The sequence below is a fragment of the Chinchilla lanigera genome, unplaced genomic scaffold (genome assembly GCF_000276665.1).
Source record: "Chinchilla lanigera isolate Chin_1 unplaced genomic scaffold, ChiLan1.0 scaffold00143, whole genome shotgun sequence".
Lineage (NCBI taxonomy): Eukaryota > Metazoa > Chordata > Mammalia > Rodentia > Chinchillidae > Chinchilla > Chinchilla lanigera.
In genome coordinates this window covers 3,033,284-3,054,019 of record NW_004955544.1, presented here as the reverse complement: position 1 = coordinate 3,054,019, position 20,736 = coordinate 3,033,284, and the positions used below count along the sequence as shown (strand labels likewise).

General features: G+C 42.7%; 1 protein-coding gene across 1 annotated transcript in view; it reads left to right on the top strand.

Moving 5' to 3' along the window:
- The window catches only part of Wwc3 (WWC family member 3), a gene marked incomplete at its 5' end in the record, with an annotated part of 113,917 nt that overhangs the window by 72,499 nt on the left and 20,682 nt on the right, over positions 1 to 20,736 (top strand). The window contains 5 exon segments of the mRNA XM_005411401.2: positions 2,040 to 2,189; positions 4,195 to 4,268; positions 13,657 to 13,899; positions 15,792 to 15,881; positions 16,593 to 17,158. Of these exon segments, the coding sequence (XP_005411458.1) occupies positions 2,040 to 2,189; positions 4,195 to 4,268; positions 13,657 to 13,899; positions 15,792 to 15,881; positions 16,593 to 17,158 (1,123 nt within the window).

The window sequence follows — 20,736 nt, the reverse complement described above, 5'->3', positions numbered from 1 at the left end:
AGTGCCCACCCATCCAATATGAGCTCATTAACTAGCAGATTCACAGAGTCCAGGCATCAGGATTTAAGCGTATCTTTTGGTGGAGACACAGTTAACCTACAGCAATGGGTGATAAAATTCATGTTGTTAATAATCAAAATGATTCAAAACGTCTATGGTAGGAAGTCTTGCTATCACCGCACCTTCCCACCTCCAATAACTATTTTTATTCCTTTTTTGAATAACCTTCCAGTGTTTATGGAGTTACAAAAAATGTGAATGTTCACTCGAAGGCCTTTGCATAAAGCTAGGACTAGGCTACTCTTCTGTTGTAGCTTCTTCATGTGACAGTAAAATCCTGTACCTTTGCCATTCTCTCTTCCCAAAGAGTTTCTTTATTCTTTGATATAGTTGCATAATGTTTTACCATGTGGATATATTTGAATTATATAGCTAGCATCATTGTAGCTTTTTATTGCTCTATGCTTCTTTGCTTCTCGAACTCCTGTGATTTCAATTAGTTTTAGAAAAAGTTGAACTTTTGCAAATGGAGACATGCTGATCTTTCCCTTTGAGGCTGGAATGTGTTCATTGCTTTCTGTTACAGCATTTATTTTCTTGCTTCATACCTTAAGGGAACACATAGTACCTGGTAGGCATTTGTTCAGATTCTGTAGAATGTAAGACTCAGAGGACATATGAGATAAAGCTCAGACTTAGAGACAAAATGTGACAGATGTGCAAATAGCTGCTACCTTGTTTGGCAGTGTGTCCTAAGGTCAAGGCCATGAGAGACTTGTGGAGAATTTCCATAGTGCTCCTTAAAATGCAGTTTACCAGGTTTAATCTCAGAGCCACTACGTTAGAATTCCTGGAGGTAAAGGTCAGGAATCTGTATTTTTAGATGAAGCAGGTGGCAGTCAGTGGCAGAGATAAGGAGGATGTGCCCCGTGAAGTCAAGTGGGACTCCCCACTCTGGCCCTGGTGAAGACACAGTGTGCAGCCTGGGAGAACCCAGTTGTCTCACTTGGCTTCCCCATCATAGAAGGAGTAGACACAATTTTAGGGGGATCTTCAGGCCTCAGTATCTTCTTTGAGTTCTCTACAGACTCTCCAGCTGTGAGAAGCTCGAGGGAGAGGCCTGGGCAAAGTCCTTGCCCAACAAAATCAGTTAAGTTGTTTTGTCTTCCTCATATGAACTTAACATGACTGGTCTTTTCCAAGAAGCATTTGTCTCAATTTCAAGCCAGTTATGTGAGTTCTGCTTACTTGTACATTCCTGATCTGGTGTGTGTAGCAGTGCTGAATGTGAACAGGTTCACAAGTCTAAAAGAAATGCTAAAAAGTCAGATTTCTCTTAAACTTCCACACAAAGGGGTGCCATGTGCCAGAATATATACTTACTCTAGCTATTTTTTTTTAAATAGCAACATGAAATCACTTTGTAGAATTATTTTTTGCTTGACTGCATAGAATTATGACTGAAACATCAGGCAATGAAAATAACATAGGCATCATCTGGTAGCTGTTTTCTTTTTGTGTTGTTTTCTTTATTTTTGGTGCTGGGGATTGAATCCAGGTCCTTTGCACTGAGGTACATCCCCAGCCCTTTTTATTTTATATTTTGAGACAAGGTCTTGCAGTAGCAGGTTTCATCTTCAGTGGTTTTTATATAAAAATCCCACAGAGGCAAATATCTCTCTGACTCACTTACAAAGAGCATTTTGGATAGGAATGTACATTTTTTTCCTGAGGAAACATGAAGGTTTAAGAAACAGTAAAAGTGATGGCATAACTTGTCTCTTTTATTCTTGTGCTACCAGGAAGACTTAATTGCTATGTGATGTAAATGAGTAAAAATTTTATTAAAGGTGTATGTGGTACAGATCATTATTTTTAAATGTAATGAGAATGGGAAGTTGTGTGTGTGTGTGTGTGTGTGTGTGTGTGTGTGTGTGTGTACAGGAAGCTCTCCAGTCATAAAGCTGCAGACCTCAATCAACCTGGCAGGGATGGGAAACATTGCCATCTGTATTCAAAGAGCTTGTCTCCTCTTGCAGAGCCTGGCCAAACTGACGGATAGCTTCAAGAATAGCTGCTCCCTTGGTGACTTCCTCCCTGATTTACCTTCCAATGCCGGTGCACTTGGTGATTCAGGGGCAGCACATCACTTCTGCGATGCTGGCTCCCAGACTGAAGCCATAGGGGAGGTATGTGCATCCACTGTGCCCAAAGGGAAGAGTTGGTTACGGTGTGTGACCCTCACTCATTCAGTTGAATTTTCTATTTTCACTTCAGAAATACGTATTTTGGCTTTTGTGCTATTCAGTTTGAAAAAAAAAGAATAGTGTTTCTCCTATCCGGCCATTCTTATTCTTTTAAAAGAATGGCAGGAAATGGAATTAAAAGAAACTCTGAAGCTTAGGAGAATTTCATCATGCCCCTTTTGATAACTAGTGAAACCTTGAGTTAGCCACAAAGCAAAGTCAAGAGAATCATCATTTGAGGCCAGGTAATGAATAGTCAGAGACACACTATTGTAATATTATTGAGCAAAATTGGAGACCAAGTTGTAACCAAAGAGAAAACAGTTTGGAGGGCTTTTTTAGTTCAGGGCTTACTATGTAAAGATGAGGTATCAAAGGAGTGCATGATGTCTCCCAAACTAAAAAAAAAAAAAGGAAAAGAGGAAGAAGGGAAACTTAAATTGATGGAAAATTCTGGGTTTTAAGTAACTAGCTAATATTTAAAACAATTGGAAAACTGCCTTTCTGAGGGGAGTATATTATAAATTTTGACTCTTTATTTCCTAAATATCCTGTTTTCAATTTTATTCTCATTGTTGTTAGAAGTGCACTTGGACATTTCTGACCAGGCATCTTCTTTGGTTTAAAGAATATGGTCACCATCTGTAACGCACAGAGAAGAATCTGTGAGTTCAATATTTGGCATTTTTGCCTGAAGATTTTGGAGTATAGGAAGGAAGCAAGTACAGGACTCATTAGATTCTGGGAGTGATTCCTTGCTATTTATCATAAGGTTAGATTTATAATTTAGTGCTTGTAACTCTTCTGAGAGGAACAGGTAAGGTCAGAGGTTCTCTACTGGCTTCAGTGAGCCATTCTAAAAATGTCAGGGGGAGATGGTGGCTGGCCCCGTTACTGTAGCCATGAGCTGTCATGGCTAGGAGGCCCCCACTGGGACTGGTTCTGGGTTGGAGGCTGGTATCTTAGTCTAACCAGTTTCTTGTTTTGTGTGTTACTTTCAGTATAATCAGTGTGAAAATATTTTAGTGCAACTACTAAATATTAGTTGACCATTTCAAGGATCACTCTGAGGTGATATTCCATAATTCCAGACTTAATGAGTCCTTGCTTTCTTTCCTTTTAACTTTTGATTGTCGTTTCTATGCCTTGCAACCTTGATAGGCCTCCTCTAGCTCCTCCCTCAGGCAATTAGTCCATTTTCAGCTCTTGGGACTTCTTAGTAGAGCATCATTATAGTCATCCCTTGGGATCTGCTGGGTACTGATTTCAGGAACCCCTCAAATACCAGAATTCCTGGTTGTTTAAATCCCTTACGTAAAATGATGCAGCCTACATACTTCATCTGTAGACTTCAATTCATCTTTCAATTACTTATAATACCTAATGCTATGTAAATTGTTGATATATTGTATAGTTTAGGGAAAAATGCCAGGAAAAAAATCTATACCTGTTCAATATGGGCAGAGCCACCATGAACTAAAAACATTTTGGTTCCAGAACTGTGGGACTGTATTTCGGATCTATTGGAGAATTAGAGAGCATATGGCATTAAATGCGATGAACTTTTTTGCCTTTGTTTCAACTTACACTCTGTAATTTTGTATTTCTTTTAAAAGTTATTTTGTTCCAGCTTTTGGAATTACAGTATACAGTAGATGAATATGCTTCTCCTGTTTAAAAATTCAAAACAAAACAAAAACACCATACCAACTTTCACGAAAGCAATTGTCTTCCCAACCTAACTCCCAACCTTCCCCACCTGGAGGGGGCAGCAGAGTATCGTTTGGAATGTTTCCTTCTAGGTCTTTGAAAAATTGAAATTGAAAGAAAAAATAAAAGAATATTCTTCATTGTTGCTGAAAGTTCAAATGGATTTTATATTTTTGAAAATATTGTTAATATGTGTTTCCTTTCTTTTTTCCTTTTTTTGCTCTTGTGCTCTGGAAAGTTTGTCTTTGATGATAAAACAAGACTTGTAGACCGAGTCAGACTTAATTGGCAGTATGAAGAAGCCCGAAAGAGGTAAGAAGCATGCTTTCCCAATCTCACATTCTGCTCACTTACTTTGTCCCATGGAAAAAGGTTCAGCATAGCTCCAATGTGTGGTTGTCCACATATTATTGCAGAATAATATCTGATAGAATATAAGATAGTCTTCATTTGAAGTAGCTTCTTACTGCATATATTGTTTACTTTTCTCTCATTGCTGAGACAAAATACCCAATGCCTGAAATTAAGGAAGGAAAAGTTTATTTAGCTCATAGTTTGTGGAGGTTTCAGTCCATACTCGGCTGGCTCCAAGGCAGGGTGGCGTGGCACAGGGGCAACAGTTCATGGTGGCAGAACACAGCGAAAGCAGCAAGAGCGAAAAGAGGAGGAGCAGGAGAGCAAACTCTTTCTGTCCCTTATATTGTATATAGGCTACCTGCCCTAGGGCGAGTGTAGCACTCACACCCATAATCCAAGCTTTGGACCATGAATCAATCACAAATTTTAGAAGCCTGTCCCATGACTGCATGAGGCTTTGGGGGGACATCTAGACACAAATCATAACACTGTACACAGCAAACTTTTAAGTGCATATTTGAATATTAAATTCTCAACATTGCAGACAGTTTTAAAAATGTGATTCAGTGTGCATAAAGACCTTTCCAACTTTCTTTGTCAGACCAGCTGGTGTAGAACCCTTTCCACCCTCCCTCCCCCAACCAACATATCAAGCCCTCAGACCAGCAGAAGCAAAGCCATCCTGTCTCCATGTATGTGGCTCCAAATGCCATAGATCAATGCATACAGCCACACATGTTGGTTTAAAAGCTATTTTAGTCGGTATTGGGTCAGCAGGTGCTACAAATGCATTCTTGATTTCATTTTGCTGGAAAGAAGTGACATTGTTTATGTTGACCTACAGTGGGACTCCTTTGCCTTCCATAAACTGCTTTGTCCAAGTCTGTGCACTGGGTTTCTCTTTGCCACCTCCCTCCCTCCCATCTTAACTGGATCACTCTCAGGGGCTTCCGAAATCCTTGCTGGCACAGTATTTCTGGCACAGTATTTTCAGTGTGGCATATTTCTCCTTGGGTGCTCAGGGCCCCAATTTCCAACATTCTAACCCTGCCCAGGCTTTCTTGTTGTCCTTTTAGAGACTTTATGTTTACTGTACCTTCTAGGAAATCTTAAGACCAATCACTTCAAAATATATGCTTCTGAAATGTTTGAAGCATAGCTTTTATAAAGTTTCCTTAGTCATGCATGAAATATTATCTGATTATCTTGAGGAAAAAAAGAGCAGAGTGCTGGTGGGTTAAAGAAGTCCTCCTTTCCAGATAGTAAGCAGTTGGGCCTACTCAGTGTACTCTGTGGTCCAGGGCATCTGGAAATCCACTCTGTTGGCTTTATAAAATGTGTAAAAGTAGAAACAAAAGTAAACTCTTACTTGCTACCACAAAACTAAGTTCAACTGCCATGGGCCTTCTGTGCGCTAGGAGGCATGCACCCAACTCTTCTTGGATTTTCCGACTTGACTCGTGGTGGGCTTTATGTCTCCCCACAGAATGCTGCCAAGTTCACTGACTGTTACTGGATCTCTCTGTGACCACATTCTTCATTTCTCATGCATTCCTTCTGTGCAGCTTCTGACTGTCCTCTGCTCACTCAGGCCTGTTTCTCGGTGGAACTTAAAGTGTGGGTGCTGGAATTTGCTGTGCTGTTTTAAACACAGAAAATAGAGCACTGCTACACTTAGGACTATAATTGTTTTGTGTGTTGTTGTGACATTTACCAAACATAGCAAGTGATTTCTTTGTTCTCTAGAAATGGTGTCAGTAACACAGTGAGTAAGTAACCCTCTAAATGTTGGGACAATACATTTTGGGTGAAAAGTTGAGCATTTAAAAATATTTGGAAGGAAGTCACTGCATTTCATGATTCCTTTTGAATGAAAGTATTATTTCCAGATCACCAGAAGCTTGTTAGGAAATGCACTGCAGTTAGAGGAGGGTTCTGGCCCCACTGTTTCAACCTTAGTGGTGTCTTAGAATTGTCTTTCTGGCTTCCCTGGAACATTTAAGAATCACCCATGTGGTTTAGAGTCAGCCAAGGGTGGCTGGCCCAGGTGCCTCCTGTCCTTTTCCTGGTACTTCAGTACTCCTTGACATGGAGACCGGGGACTTTAGCCCTAAGGGGACTTGGGCTATGTCCAGAGACGTGTTTAGTTGTGCATTTAGACATATTTTGTTACCCCTCTGGGGTAAGTACTAGTGGCATCAAGGGGTCGGAGCACACAGATGCTCCTCAGCATCCTATGGTGCTTGGGCCAGCCCCTGCAGCAAGGACTTACCCGGCCCAGCGTGCCAGAAATTGAGAAGGACCAATAAAAGACCTGGTCAGTATGAGATTGGCCAATGGTACAGTATAAAGTGCAAAAGAGGATGGCTGTGGGTGGAAGGAAGAAGGAAAAGGATATAAACCTTGGGAAAACTTACCTCTGAGGGTCTGGCAGCAGAGGAGAAGCAGCTAGCAAAGGATACTGGGAAGAGAGTAGTGACATCAAAGTGTTGGCCAGCAGACCTCTGCCATCCCAAGGCATCCCTATCCCACAGAGCACAGGAGAGTAATGGCAGACTTTCATTAAGCATTGGCAGTCTTAAGTCAGCCCCCATGTCCTTTCTTAAACTGTCCTAGTCTGAGAAAAATGCCACAGAGGCAGTGCTCTCCCTAGAATGAAAAGAGGAAGCTGGCCTCAAAGAGAGAATTTCCAGAGGATGATATTGTGGGTGAGGACCATTTAGAGGGTGGGTCTTGATTTTTGACATCATTGTGTGTTATTTTCAATGGACTTTAAGCTTTCTAGAGCCATCCTTGAAATGTTCCTGTTATTGAAGCCCTCAGCAAGGTGATCATGGGTCAGAGTCATTAATTGCAGCCCCTCTGGATCTGGTCCCTTGATGTGGTGGTGGCACTGCACCTCTCTAGTCCCCTTGGAATCATTCTGTTCTGTCTATAGCCATCCCAGTGTACTAGCAAGATACTGAGCTCAATATAACTCATAGTATTGTTGGGACAGCCTTACATTCCCAGAAGGCATTGTGAAATGTAGGGAAGTTAATGTTATCAGGTCTCATCACATAGGGATTAGTGATTTCACCAGCATCGCTCTTTCTGAGCATCCTTATAAATTGCCTCTAAATGAAGCACAGTGAGATGGGAAGAAAAGTGTTGGCAAACAGTTCGCTGGCAAGGACCCTCTCCAGAACAGGTACGAACATTTCAGGACCCAGGTGATAAGCACCACAGTCAACGCATAGTAGCTTGGAATTCCCATCCACTGGCTTATCATACAGCACATCCCTGATGATCTCTGTGAGTGTCACTGCAGGAGGGGTGTCCGTGGACAGGGAAACATCATGTACTCTGCCCACCCACTGAAGCATTAGAAAGAATGCAAAAAACAGTGTGTCCCTCTGTGATCATTCAACCTGAGGGTAGTGAGCATCACGTGCTCTTGCGCAGGTGGACTGCCTTTATTTTAATGCCACAGTTCACTGTTCAGTGTTTTCCTTCTGCCACCTCATCCTGGGATGTCAGCCTCACAGCTCTCATTTTTGAAATCATTCCAATCTGCAAAGCATAGCTTCGTTACTGTATCAGTCAGGGTTTTCCAGAGAAAAGGAACCAGTGGAGGGGAGAATTGATTATAGGAATTGGCTTATGTGATTTTGGAGACTGAGAAATCTTGCCATCTGCCATCTGCAAGCTGGAGACCCAGGAAAGCTAATAGTGTAATTCAGTCCAAGTCTGAGGGCCACATGCCAGTGTTTGGTGGTGATGGTGATTGTATAAGTCTCATAGTCCAAAGGTCCAAAGATCAGGAGCTCAAATGTCTGAAGGCTGAAAAGTGGATGTCCCAGGTCAAAAAAGGAAAGCATGTTTTCGCTTCCTCTCTCTGCCTTTTGTTCCAGTTAGTGGATTAGATGACTCCTACCCATATTGGTGAGGGCTGCTCTTCTTTACTCAGTCTACTGATTCAAATGTTGATTTCTTCCAGAAACATCCTTAGACACACCACAATAACGTTTTTCAGCTATCTGTGCATCCCTTAGTTCAGTCAAATTGACCTGTAAAATTAACCATCACACCTATCACCTTCAGGACCACTTGTACTTTGCTGGTTCTAAAAGATGGAGAAGTTTATGCCTTTATGCATTTTGTAGAAGTCTCTTCTTGTCTATCTGGGTTTTGAAATTGTCTTTAAGAAGTGCAAAATGGTGAAAATTCAGAGAACTGGACAATGTGGAGATTTCATATATATACAGATTTAGAGGAAATTGGTGGAATTTGAACTCAAAATTCCAAATGGCAGAGAATTCCCTGACCAAACTATGACTGTCATGATGGCCAGTTTTTGTATTTTCAATTCTGGGTCATGTGAAATGCACCAGAAGTGTTGCTTCTGCTTTTCCCTTCACGAACATCCCTTTGGATCTTATGATAGGAATGTTTTCATGTTACTGGTTTAAAAATTTTAGAATTTTTAAAAAGTGAAGTTGGAAGAGCAAGTCTTCTTGAAGCAATCCTGATGACGCAGATGGCTCCTTATTTTTAACCTAAGAGCACTTGTTCCAGAACTGTTCACAAACTGTAGCTGTTTCCATGGAAACAGCTCAGTCCCGATAGGAACAAAACACTTGGTCCATCCAGTTTCTCTGTCTCTTAGTTTTTGTTGCCAGGATTTGTCTTGCTGTTCATAGGTTGTCAGGAATCAGCGGTATAATGATTCCAACTGAATTTGATCAGTTGGTTTATTTTTCTCTTAATTTCTTAATTTTTATATCTTATTTTGAGGAGTTGGGTATAGCTATGAGGAATAAAAGAAAAGCTGCGGGGCCTGGTAGCACATGCCTATAATCCCAGCACTCTGGGAGGCTGAGGTAGGAGAATCACAATTTTCAGCTCAGTCTGGGAGCTGGCAATATAGTTCAGTACAAAGGCCCTAGATTCCATCTTTAGTGCTGAAAAAAAAGGAAGGAAGGAAGAAAGGAAAAAAGGAAGGAAGAAAGAAGGAAGGGAGGAAGGAAGGAAAAAAGGAAGGAAATAAAAATAAAAGAAGGGAAAAGCTAAGCTTTTACCACTGCAGCCTTGTCGTCCCCATCTGGGGCAAGATAAGGAAGCCTGAAGACATCGTGCTTTTTTTTTTAAATGTTAAAAGTTGGGGCTGGGGACTTAGCTCAGCGACAAAAGCACCTGCCTGGCAAGTGCAAGGTCGTGAGTTCGGTTCCTGGTACCGGAGAAAAACCAAAAAAAAACCAAAAAAAACAAACAAAAAAAAGTTAACCATTGAAGATCTGCACTTCCTAAGAGGGAGATGTTGTCAGAGCAAGGAAGCTGAGGGTGGACTTGGCAGTTGGTATATTGATGAACCCTTCTCAGATGTTTTAGATTCAGACCTTTCAAATTTCCCACATGAAGAGTTAGTGGAATGGACACTGGTTATCAAGGTTTAGTACTGTATAGTCAATTTAGATCTTAGCTGAGATTGCCTTTAATCTTTGCTTTCACTTAAATAGATATTTACAAAAAAAAAAAACTAAGAGAAAATGTGAAAAGTATCAATGTAGCTGTGGGTGAGATGTGAAGGTATGAGGCTCTAAGTTGGCACCATGACTTGGACTGTGCCGTGAGTCTACATCGTGGCTTGTCACCGCCGAATGGGAGTGTGGCTTGCCTGGAGTTCTGTTCACTAGTCCACAAAGTGGACGGATACTAGAAACATTAGAAATTGTATGGTAGAATATAGGATTTTAGGTGTTCTTTCAAATAATTTTGGATTACTCTTGATGTGTCTCAAAACCTTTTAATATTAAAAGTACATTTTTCCTAGAAAAGTGCAAATCATTTAAGATTTTCACATGAATTGTGGGGTGTTTTAGTAATTTCTGCAACATAAATGCAGATTTCCAATCATAGTTTAATGTGCCTGAGTTGTAACAGAAAAGGTGTTTGGCAAAACTCATAAAGCAAAACGATTCATATCTTATGTCTACATTAGACCTGTTCAGGGAATAAAATTTAGAAATCACATAATAAATATGATACTTGAGTGGCTAATTGAGGATTTGCTTTCATTTCCTCACTATCAGAGTGTAGGAATATATGTTTTAAAATTTTTAAAGGCATTTATGAAAGAGTACATAAAGGCCATAAACTGTATTACCTATCAAAAACAAGAATCGATAAAGCAGGTAGTTGACTTGTAGAGAAAAGAGGGAAAACGAAAAAAGAACCCTTGCCAACTTTAAATGGTTTTCAGTTCCCCTTAAAAATGAAGTTGGAAAGGTGTTTCCTTTTTCTGAAAACTTTAATCATGACCTTGCTTTGCTTCCATGTGTTTAATTTCACTGAAGTGATGTTTCACAGAAAAGCCTTTCACTTTTTCCTTTAATACCCAGAATTGAAGTGATAACCCTCGAAGGAATGGGAATTCCGAGTTGCACATTAGCTGTTTGGCATGGATATAGAGAAAGGTCCATCCAGCCTCAGTGCATCTGTATTTAACCTTAGGCAGGAAGTGTATTGCTTTCAGTAAACCTTCCATACTAAAGATATTCCTTACAATGGCCCATGTCCAGGCCAGCAGCACAGTATACAAGGCATATAGTTTTAAAGGCTCAGCTCTTTTGTCTGTCCTGTGGGGAATGAATGAGCAAGCAGTTGTTGAAGGAATTCCAGTGCTTTTGGCTTTCAGAGCAGACAGACAGATGTGCTTCTCCTAAGCTGGCTGAAGCAGGTCCCAAATATCCACACCCACAATCTGGATACAAAGAAGGAAATTGAACTTTCCAGTATATGCTGATATTCTTCTAGAGTCATAGATATCTTAAAAGTGAACTTGCAGTCATTTGCACTATAGTGACATATTATAAAAAAGGGCACTATTGACTGCAGAAATGTTTGCGTAGTGTTCCACACAGCCCAGACGACTTTTCCAGATGGGTTACAAGAAATCAACTTCATCTGGATTTTCTGGTGGAGAAGAGGTCATCCCTGCCCGTATGTCCTTGCATATTTTTCCTGCAAGCTATGGAAAGTTACAGTACATGGTTTAATTTTGGCTGCTAGACTGTTTCGTATGCCTGCAGTAGGCAGGCCTTTAAGAGGGTGCCCTTCGCTTCTCCTGCCCTCCTGTAATTCGTTTTTATTCCTCGTTTCTTTCTCTGATAATGCCTGTTATTTGAGATTTTCCTGGAAATGGTGTGATTATCTGGAACTGGATCTTCTGCCACCCTCAGCAACTTGAATCCTGGTAGACAGTCGCCTACCTAGAGCTAAGAGGCTCAAGTGGAATCTTGATCTCCTCACACTTATACCACAGCAAGCTTGGAGTCGGGGTGGAGCTCAGGGGTTAGAGCCTGTATGAGACCGTGGATTGGCCTCTCAGTACCACAACAAAATAACAACAAAAACCTTAGAAAATACAAAAGAGTGTTTCTTAAAGTATATCTGTTTGTATTATATGTATAACAATTAAATCTGGTTACCTTTAGCTGGGCTTCCCTATGGATCAGATACATTGAAGTAAAAAATATGGGGACACAGTGGATTTTTTTATTGTTTTTCAAGCCTTTATATTTATCCTTTCCCTTTGACTTGTCTTGCTCTCCAGTAGAATGTTCCAGAAATTTCATTGGGTATAATGCCTGATTTGGCACTAACTTATTTATGGGTCGGCTTCGAATGTATTTTCCTTGGGCTTCAGTTACATGACCACCATAAACTTTAATTACACTAATTAGACATAGGCAGACGCCAGGCCCAGTTGGATTCCTAAGCCTAGTCAGCAGCCTCTGTCATTAGTTTTTTCAGTGACATGATTTGGCATCATTTTCCAACACATTTTCAGGAAATTAGTTTTAAGTTAGAAAAAGAACTTGTCTAATAAAGAATTAGAAAAGAACTTGTCTAATAAAGCTACTGACACTCAAATGGTTTCTTTACCTTCTTGGAGAATTGGGCTTGAGTAAAACGTGTACACTTATGCAATACCTTGTGTACCCTTTTCTTTCCACGACTGTGGGTTTTTGGATTAGTTTGGTACCTGGGGAAGGAGTCATGTCCAATCCACCTGCCAGGCTGATGAGGCCCTGTGTTCATGTCTAGATTAGGTGGAGCCTGACTTGGCACAAAACTGGGCAGCAAGTTTTGATGTGTGTACCAACTCCAGCCAGTTGGTGGTATCTATGTGGAGCACAGTGTTGAGAAGGATTCTGAGAGCTGCACCCAGCAAGCAGGAAGCAGACTGTTTGTGCCACCCACCCTAGGCACAGGAGGGGGTCATCCAAGCAACTTTCCTGCCCTATATCTGCCATTCCTGTTTTAATAAGGATCTTCCCATCCATGCCTAATGGAAATCTGTAAAACCTCCAAGGCCAGTTAGCAGCCTCCAGACTGGGCAGTGCTGCAGAGGAGGCATCTTTGAGAGCAGTAGGTGTCAGATTGCGAGTCAGGAGAACCCTCAGGGCATGCCAGACCCCATGTTTAGCTTTTTTTATAGGGCTTAAGCAGTAGTACTCCTGTTGTAAAGGACGCTATAAAAATATAAGCTATGTTGGTTTCACCTAATGTATATCTGACACCATTTCAGGACATAAAAAGTAATGCAGTCTCTTTGCCAGGCAAGCACTTGGGAATTCAGGGCCATCCTCTGTTTGTATACCCTGAGGATTGTGCCAACACTTCTGGTGAGGATAATAGTTTATATCCAGCCCGAGTATTTCACACCAACATCCATGCTCACAAGGCCTCCTGTCATGCTCATACACATTTGCTGCCATGCTACCCACTGCTTAAGCACCTGTTGAGTGTCAGCCTTCTGCAGGGCATTTTGCATTCATACCTGGTTGAGGTCTTTGGTGCAGGAAGGAGCACCGGGCTTCAGCGTTGTTTTCTAGAATGCTAGTTGATGGGTTTCTCTCTTGTTAGTTTCTCAATGTGGCCATTCATGCTTAGGCACAGCCAAGGGAGCAAAAAGCCACAAGCATCCCTTGCATTTGCCTACAGATAGTGGTGGGGTGGGGACAATCGAGCAGCTTCTTCCCGCTCTGGGATGACTTCACACAGGAACCTAGAACAGTACAGAATATAGACGTGTTGAAGGCTGCTAGCCTTTTTTTGTCAATTCTTTGAAATAACCACAATGTAATTGTCATCCTGAATCTAAGACTAGGAGAGATGGTTCAACGGAGTTTTGCACTATTTTATGACCCTTCATTCCAAATCCTGTTAAGGTTGGTGCAGTAACTTCACCATTTCTTTAAAAAGTGAGTTTACAGAACCCGGGACGGTGCAGAGAGTAGTGTATGAAGACTTTTTTTTTTTCAATTCTTTGCTATCCTCCCTCCCCTCCGTCTTGCAGAGTCTCAAATATTCAGCAGCAGCTGGCCCAGCTTGCTAATGAGTCCTGGCCCGGCATGGCCGAGGCTGACAGAGACCGGCTGCAGCTCATCAAAGAGAAGGAGGCCCTGCTTCAAGAGCTGCAGCTCATCATTCAGCAGCGGAGGTCAACCGAAGACGTGGCCCGGCTGGAGGAAGAAAAGCGGCGCTTGGAGGAGGAGATCCAGCGGGCGCGGGCCACATCCGCACAGGGTGCTACAGAAAGGTGAGCTGGTATCCAGAGGTTCAAGGCGAGGCGGGACACTAGCTGGAAAAGCTAGCTCAGACGATTTATATACGACTTGAGCATGTTCTTAATTATTACAGGTTGAGTATCCCTTATCCAAAATGCTTGGGCCCAAAAGTGTTTCCAATTGTGGATGTTTTTTAAAAGTTTGCAATATTTGCAAAGACTTTACTGATCTGAAAATCTAAAATCTGAAAGCACTTTAAAAGTTTGGGATTATGAATCATTTCAGAATTTGGATTTTAAAATCGGCGATGCCCAACATATACTGAGAGCAGCTACCGCAGTGTTTCGTTACCAAGTAGAGGAGGAAGCATGTGCTTCCCATGCCGCGAGAGGTGCCAGCCGCTCCCCAGGGCTCCTGAGGCTCCGGGCGCCTGCTCCGAAGTGGGAGACGATCAAGAAAGGGGAAAGAGGGAGGGAAGGCAGTGGTTATACCACCTATATGTACCCTTCCTGGCATAGGTACTTGATGCTTTTGCCTGTGTTTGTGTAGGCTTGGCACCAGCAGGAAGGTGGGGAGGCAGGTGATGGTCCAGCTTTGCTGTCTTGGTGAAGTGACCCCCATAGCATCGTGGGGGTCATAGGGGCCCACCATCTCTAACTTCGATCTCTAGCCAGAGAGGGCTGCTCTTTCTTTTGCAGTAGGAAGTTGGCAGCCTGTTATGGACCTGTTTCTGGATGCACCTCTCCTCTGATGGTCTTGAGACTCTTTTATGCATAGGTCATGTGAAGCCAGTGTCTTTAGTATTCTTCAATGCCAAGTTGTTTAGCCTTTCATCATGTGCCACGTCTCCTGGTTTCCATTTGCCGCCTGCAATCGCGCATAGTGTCGAAGGCTCTATCTGCTTTCCATATTTAACAGCTGTCAGTAGTTTATCTGTGGAGCTCTGCCTGGCTTTGGAGAAGCCATTCCACCATTTGCTAATATACTGGTTCCCTAAAATTCAGTGCATTAACATAACCATAAGATGCATCACCATGAGCATCCTCTACCTAGACTTTAAGTCATCTGGATTATTTGGTGTATATGGATGCACTTAGAACTAATACTTCATCATACTTTATGACTGCTCTTGGTATTTACTGGGTATATTTGTGCTTCACTGCCATGAACACCAAGTACTGTGTCGCTGTCCTGTCCATCTGTATATCAAGCATTTATGATGCACCAGCCATTTCTCCAAGTGCCAGGGATATATTTTTCAAACAAGACCAAAAAAGTCTTAATTGGCTCTATGACCTTGTCTTACTATTTCTTTCTCATTGCTGAGACAAAATACCCAACACCCAAAGTTAAAGGAGAACAGGTTTATTTAGTTCAAAGTTTGTGTGGGCTTCAGTCCACAATCAACTGGCTCCAGGGTGGCATGGCAGAGTGCATCACAGAGGAGAAACAGTTCATGGTGGGCAGAAGGCAGCAAAACAGCAAAGTAACAAAGAAGCAGCAAGCAACAGCAGCAGCCTTCTTTCTGACCCTTATATTCTGTTCAGGCTGCACATCCTTAGAGTCGGTAGCACTCACACCCAGGGAGGGCCTTCCCATTGTCCACACCCAGAACTATGCCAAGCCAATCAGTAGACTAATGTAGTAATCACACACCCTCGATCCCAGCATCACACACTTAATCCCAGCATCACACATCCTAGATCCAGCCAGCTCCCCAAACTCCTATTTATGAGTGCATGAGGCTTTGCGGGGGCGGGGGTGCATCTAGATACAAGTCATAACAGATCTAGATGCTTTTAGAATTGATAGTCTTTCCAACCCAAATCACTTGCAAGGAATTTATAGTTGAACTACTTTTCATGATAATGTATTACCCATACTGTATTTCAAATCCACCAATTGACTATTTTTGTACCTACAGGATTCTGCTTCAGGAAAAAAGAAATTGTCTACTTATGCAGCTGGAAGAAGCCACCCGCCTAACTTCATATCTCCAGTCCCAGTTAAGAAGGTAGGTTACTGTAAAATAGAAAATGATAATTGTCATTAGTACAGTGACATATGCATGAATTTTAGCTTGGATTTTTTCCTACTGGACCTTGCAACTTGATATGAAGTTAAAACACAGAATGGAAAAGTGGATGCATTATATTTGTAAGAGATCTTGCTAACATATGCCTCAAGGAAAATGAGGGAAACCAAATTTGCCTTCAGAATAAATAAGTCTGAAATCAGGCTTATCAAAGAATTTCATAATCTAACACCTTCAGAAGTGTTCATATATGCACACACACATTTTTATTGTGGAGGTTTTTGTAAAGGATATGAATATTTTTCAGTGCAGTTTGGATGCTTACTAACTGCTCACCTTTTCAGGTCCTTACTGTATTGTGAAGCATAGTGTTGAGGCTTTGTACGAATTACTTTCTCAGTTATTCCTTCTAAGAGTATGGAGGTAGGGCCTGTTATTACCCAACTCCCGAGAGAGTGATTGTGAGCCTTGGAGATGTTCCATTAACATGACTGAGTACGCTTAGCCAGTCTGCCTTAGAGCCAGGACTCCAGCCCAGGCATGAGTCTGCTGTTGCCCTGTGCCCTCTAATGTCATTGAGAAAAATGCAGGAGATGCTAGTCTGCTCAAATGCATTCAGTGGTCATAGCTATGCTGGGGTTTGCTATTCCCACCCTGTGTGTTTCTAACACCTGATCTCTCTTCTTTCAGTCTGTCTGCCAGTACCCTGACTGTGTCCTCTGGGAGCAGCCGCGGGTCCCTGGCCTCCAGCCGGGGCTCGCTGGCCTCGAGCCGAGGTTCCCTGAGCTCGGTCAGCTTCACCGACATCTATGGCCTCCCGCAGTACGAGAAGGCCGATACTGAGTGCGGCCAGCTCCTGCGCTTTGATCTGATTCCCTTCGACACCCTGGGACGCGATGTCTCCTTTGCAGACCCACCCAGCCACTCGGGCTTCCACAAGCAGAGGCGGTCCCTGGACACACCCCAGTCCCTGGCATCCCTGTCTTCCCGCTCCTCCCTATCTTCTCTGTCACCCCCCAGCTCGCCCTTGGACACGCCCTTCCTCCCAGCTTCACGGGACTCGCCTCTGACGCAGTTGGCAGATGGTTTTGAGGTGCCAGGCCTGGGTGCTCTAGACAGACTTCGGGCACAGGCCTCTGCATTGGGGGATGAAGATTTGCCGGGCTCAGCGCCACTTCAGCCACATGGATTTCCTGGGGAGAAGGAAGGCCCACGTGAGCGGGGACCCCCAGGGGCTGGAGCCCCTGCCGCTGGAAGTAAGTGGTGGTGAGACCCCGTTTGAAGCAGGATCTGAAACCCAGAAAGGATACTGTGTGCAGTGACATTGGGGCTGGTAGCTCCTCACGTCCCCAATGAGCTGGAAGTTTAAAAACTTGGACAGGGTTCGGAGGGGACCGCACCTGCTCTAATCTTTCCTGTCTGTGTCAGGGAAAAATGTTCACCGCTGAGAAAGTGGTCTTTCCCAAGTACTTGGCGTGTTGTAAGTAGGCATTTAACTGTGGAAAATGAGGGCAAGAGCCACAGGCTTCCATGTTCAGAGGCTGTGAAAGAGGTATGAGGCCTCAATGGACTCTGTAGGCTGTGTGCCAAGGGAGCGCATGCTGTGTGTGCCCACCTTAGAGAGCGAAGGACTCGTGTCTCCTTGTAGCTCAGTGGGAATCTCTGCTTTGGCACTTTAACTTCATCTCTTTATCCTCTGTCCTTGTAGTTTTAAAGATGTAACTCTATCCAATGTGGAAGTGAAAATAATTGCATAGTTTCAAAAGACATACCAGTAAGTATCAGTCATTTGTACCACTCCTGTGTCCCTGGTGATCTCCACGTGGAGAATCCTCTGGCAACATGGTGCGCCCTCTGTCCAGGTGTTTTGAGTTTAGCTCCTCGTGGGTACCAGGGTGCTGTTCCAGAGAATAATGACCCCATAGGCTTTTTCAAGCCAACCCCCAGCAACTTTAGCTTTTTAGTTTTTAAACAGAGTGAAGAACAATGTCTCCGATTCCTGAAGTTCAGCCCCACTTCATCAACTTTTATTTGTAGAGCAAAATGTTTTAGGTATTCCATCTAGGCAAATACTGGATGATCTGGATAGCATGGTGGGTACCAACCAGGGGTACTTCTGTTCCCTGCCTTGCGGGACCTTCGGTAGTGTCTGAAGACATTCTTGTCTGTCACAACTGGAGGGGGGATACTATTGTCACCTAATGAGCAGAGAGAGGCCAGGGACACTGCTAAATATAATACAGTGCGTAGTGCAGTCTTCATAACAAAGAAAGATCAGTCCAAAATGTTAGTCGTGCAGAGAGAAGGAGCCCTGTAAGCGTACTATTATTTATGAAACAAAGGTAGAAATAGAACTGAAATAGCAACCAGTTTGGTGCAGAGGAAACAGCTTCAGGCTAGCAGTCTGGAGACCAGGATTCCGTTCCCTGTCCTTTTGACTGCTAGCCGTGTAACCTTGGGCTGCTTCACCTTCCCTACCCTTAAAGGAGGTGATTTTTATGATCTCTTCCATTTACAACCATTTGGTTACCTGTGATACAGATTGACTGATAGATGGAAAAGTTGATTGATCTTTAGATTGACCTATCTATAAAGCAGTAATCTGTTAATATTTACGTTTTTAACCAGAGGCCACGATGTTCTGAAGCTTTCCCATGGCTTTTTGACATCTTTGTTATTTCGATGTCTCCCTCTCTGTGTTTATAAGCGCACTCTCCTATCCCTAGATACATTGCTTCTATAATGTCACATGTGCAGGTAGCTTTCATTCCCTCTGTTCTTCTCACCAGAGGTGCGTTGTTCTGTATTTATCCCTTTTATTCAAAAGTGAAAATGCACAATAAGGACGGAGTTGAGCATCTACCATTGCTTAAATGGGAAACTTCGCTCCTTAGTCTCTCTCCCTCTCCTCCTCTTTAGTACTTTCTCTCTAAATGTTGAGATACAAGAGTATCAGTCTGGTTATGCAGAAAGTCTACACAAGGCCCAAGGGCCCCTTTGGGCCAGGAAAGACAAGGTGGGAGGGAGAAGGTCTGATTTCATGTTTGATCCTGGTTCCTTTGGTTTTCCTTCCCCCTCTGGCAGGCGTAATGTTTCCAACTTCTTAGACTGAGCAGTATTTGCTTAGTCTGCGTTTCGATACTGCCACCTGGTGGTATATTCCTGCATAACACTGTCATTTGAAGTAATTGACTGAGCCACTTAATGTGTCTGCCATGTGCTCACAGATATCTGGGTGGTATAACCAACTTCAGGCATGGACACACGTGACTCTTCACTCCCCTGGGAACTTCTAGGCCCAGGGTTGTCATGGCTTCATAAAGGTGGAGCTTGGTGCTCATCCGATTATCCCCACTCTATCATTAATCTTTGACCAGCGCCGTGCAGTTCTGTCCACATTTTCAGTCTTGCTAGAACCAGCAGTAAGTTTGTCTCCAGGGAGGTTTTAATAAGATAAAATTTTAGTAAGATAAAAATCAAAATTTCCCAAGCCCACAAAAGTGATTTCTTCCACTGTGATGTTAATCAGTCAGGGGACAGAACTCGGGTCAGAGGAGTGGGGCACTAGACTATAATTCTGAACATTTTTCACATTTTTGCTGGTGTTGTCTTCCCTGGATTTTGTAACTCAAATGTGTTATGATTTTGAAACACTTTCCTAATTTCATCTACTCATTATTATCTGCTAATCAAAATCCATAAAAATCTTGACTTTGTTCATGTATTTATTGATTATATTATAGTCATACTCTGTTTAAAATTGTTGGCTTCCATTCTGCAGTTTTTTCACTTTGTGCTTTTTTATCTCTTTTCTCATGCGGCTCCACAGAAACATTCACTGTAAGTGGCCTTGGAACCCTCCTCGTCCCCCTTTGTGGCTCAGGCTGTGGGCACATCTATGTGTGGTGAATCCGTGCTGAGGACGGCTGGGGTGTACTTAGCAATTATCATTATCATTATCATTCCAGCAGTAGTAGTCACAATAGCTACTAAAGTCATGTAAGAACTTCTCTAAAAGTTTTCACTATTTTTCCCTACACGCGTTTTTTTTCTCTCCAGAATTTAGTGCATTCGTTATTTTAATGTCAGCTGGAAGCTTCGCCTACAATGTGGTTTTCATTGTATTTCCTTCCTTTGTATTAAGCAGTGTTCATGTCCTTGGGTTTTACTGTCTGCTTGCCTGCCTGCCTGTCTGTCTGTCTGTCTGACTGGCTGGCTGTCTTAAAGGGTGAAAAGTCAGAGACCATTTTAAAATGAATGTGTAGAAGACTTTTATTCCTTGCTTCTTTGGCATTGCTTCCTGTGGTTGTTTCATTGCTTGGAAGCCCAGCGATGGATGTCCCTGGTGCATTCTGTGGGGTGTTCCTTGCTGTCTTTACACCCAAGGCAATTGCTACTGCTAGTGTCCCAGCAGCTCCTGCTTTTAGTTGCTCTTTGCGTTCAGTGATTTGGCTTGGTGTCCGTGAGGAGTTCTTTGACTTCCCTCCTCTTTTCATGTATTCCCATTGTCAGGAGGAGAGGGGAGTTTGGTCAGAGTGGTACCTACCATCAGATACAGTTACAAGGACTGCTTAGGACTGTTACCTAGAACTGTGTCCTTAAAGGAACTTATTTTTATCTGTCTATCTACCTATCATTCTTTCTATCTATTTGTGCTATGGGGATTGAACTCAGGGCTTTAACACTGAGCTACACCCCAGGCTCTTTTTAATTTTTTACTTTGAGACAGGGTCTCATTAAGTGACTGAGTTACCCAGGCTGAGATCCTTTTGCCTCAGTCTCCCAATGTACTGGGATTATAGGTCTGCCCCACCATACCCTGCTCTTAAAGGGG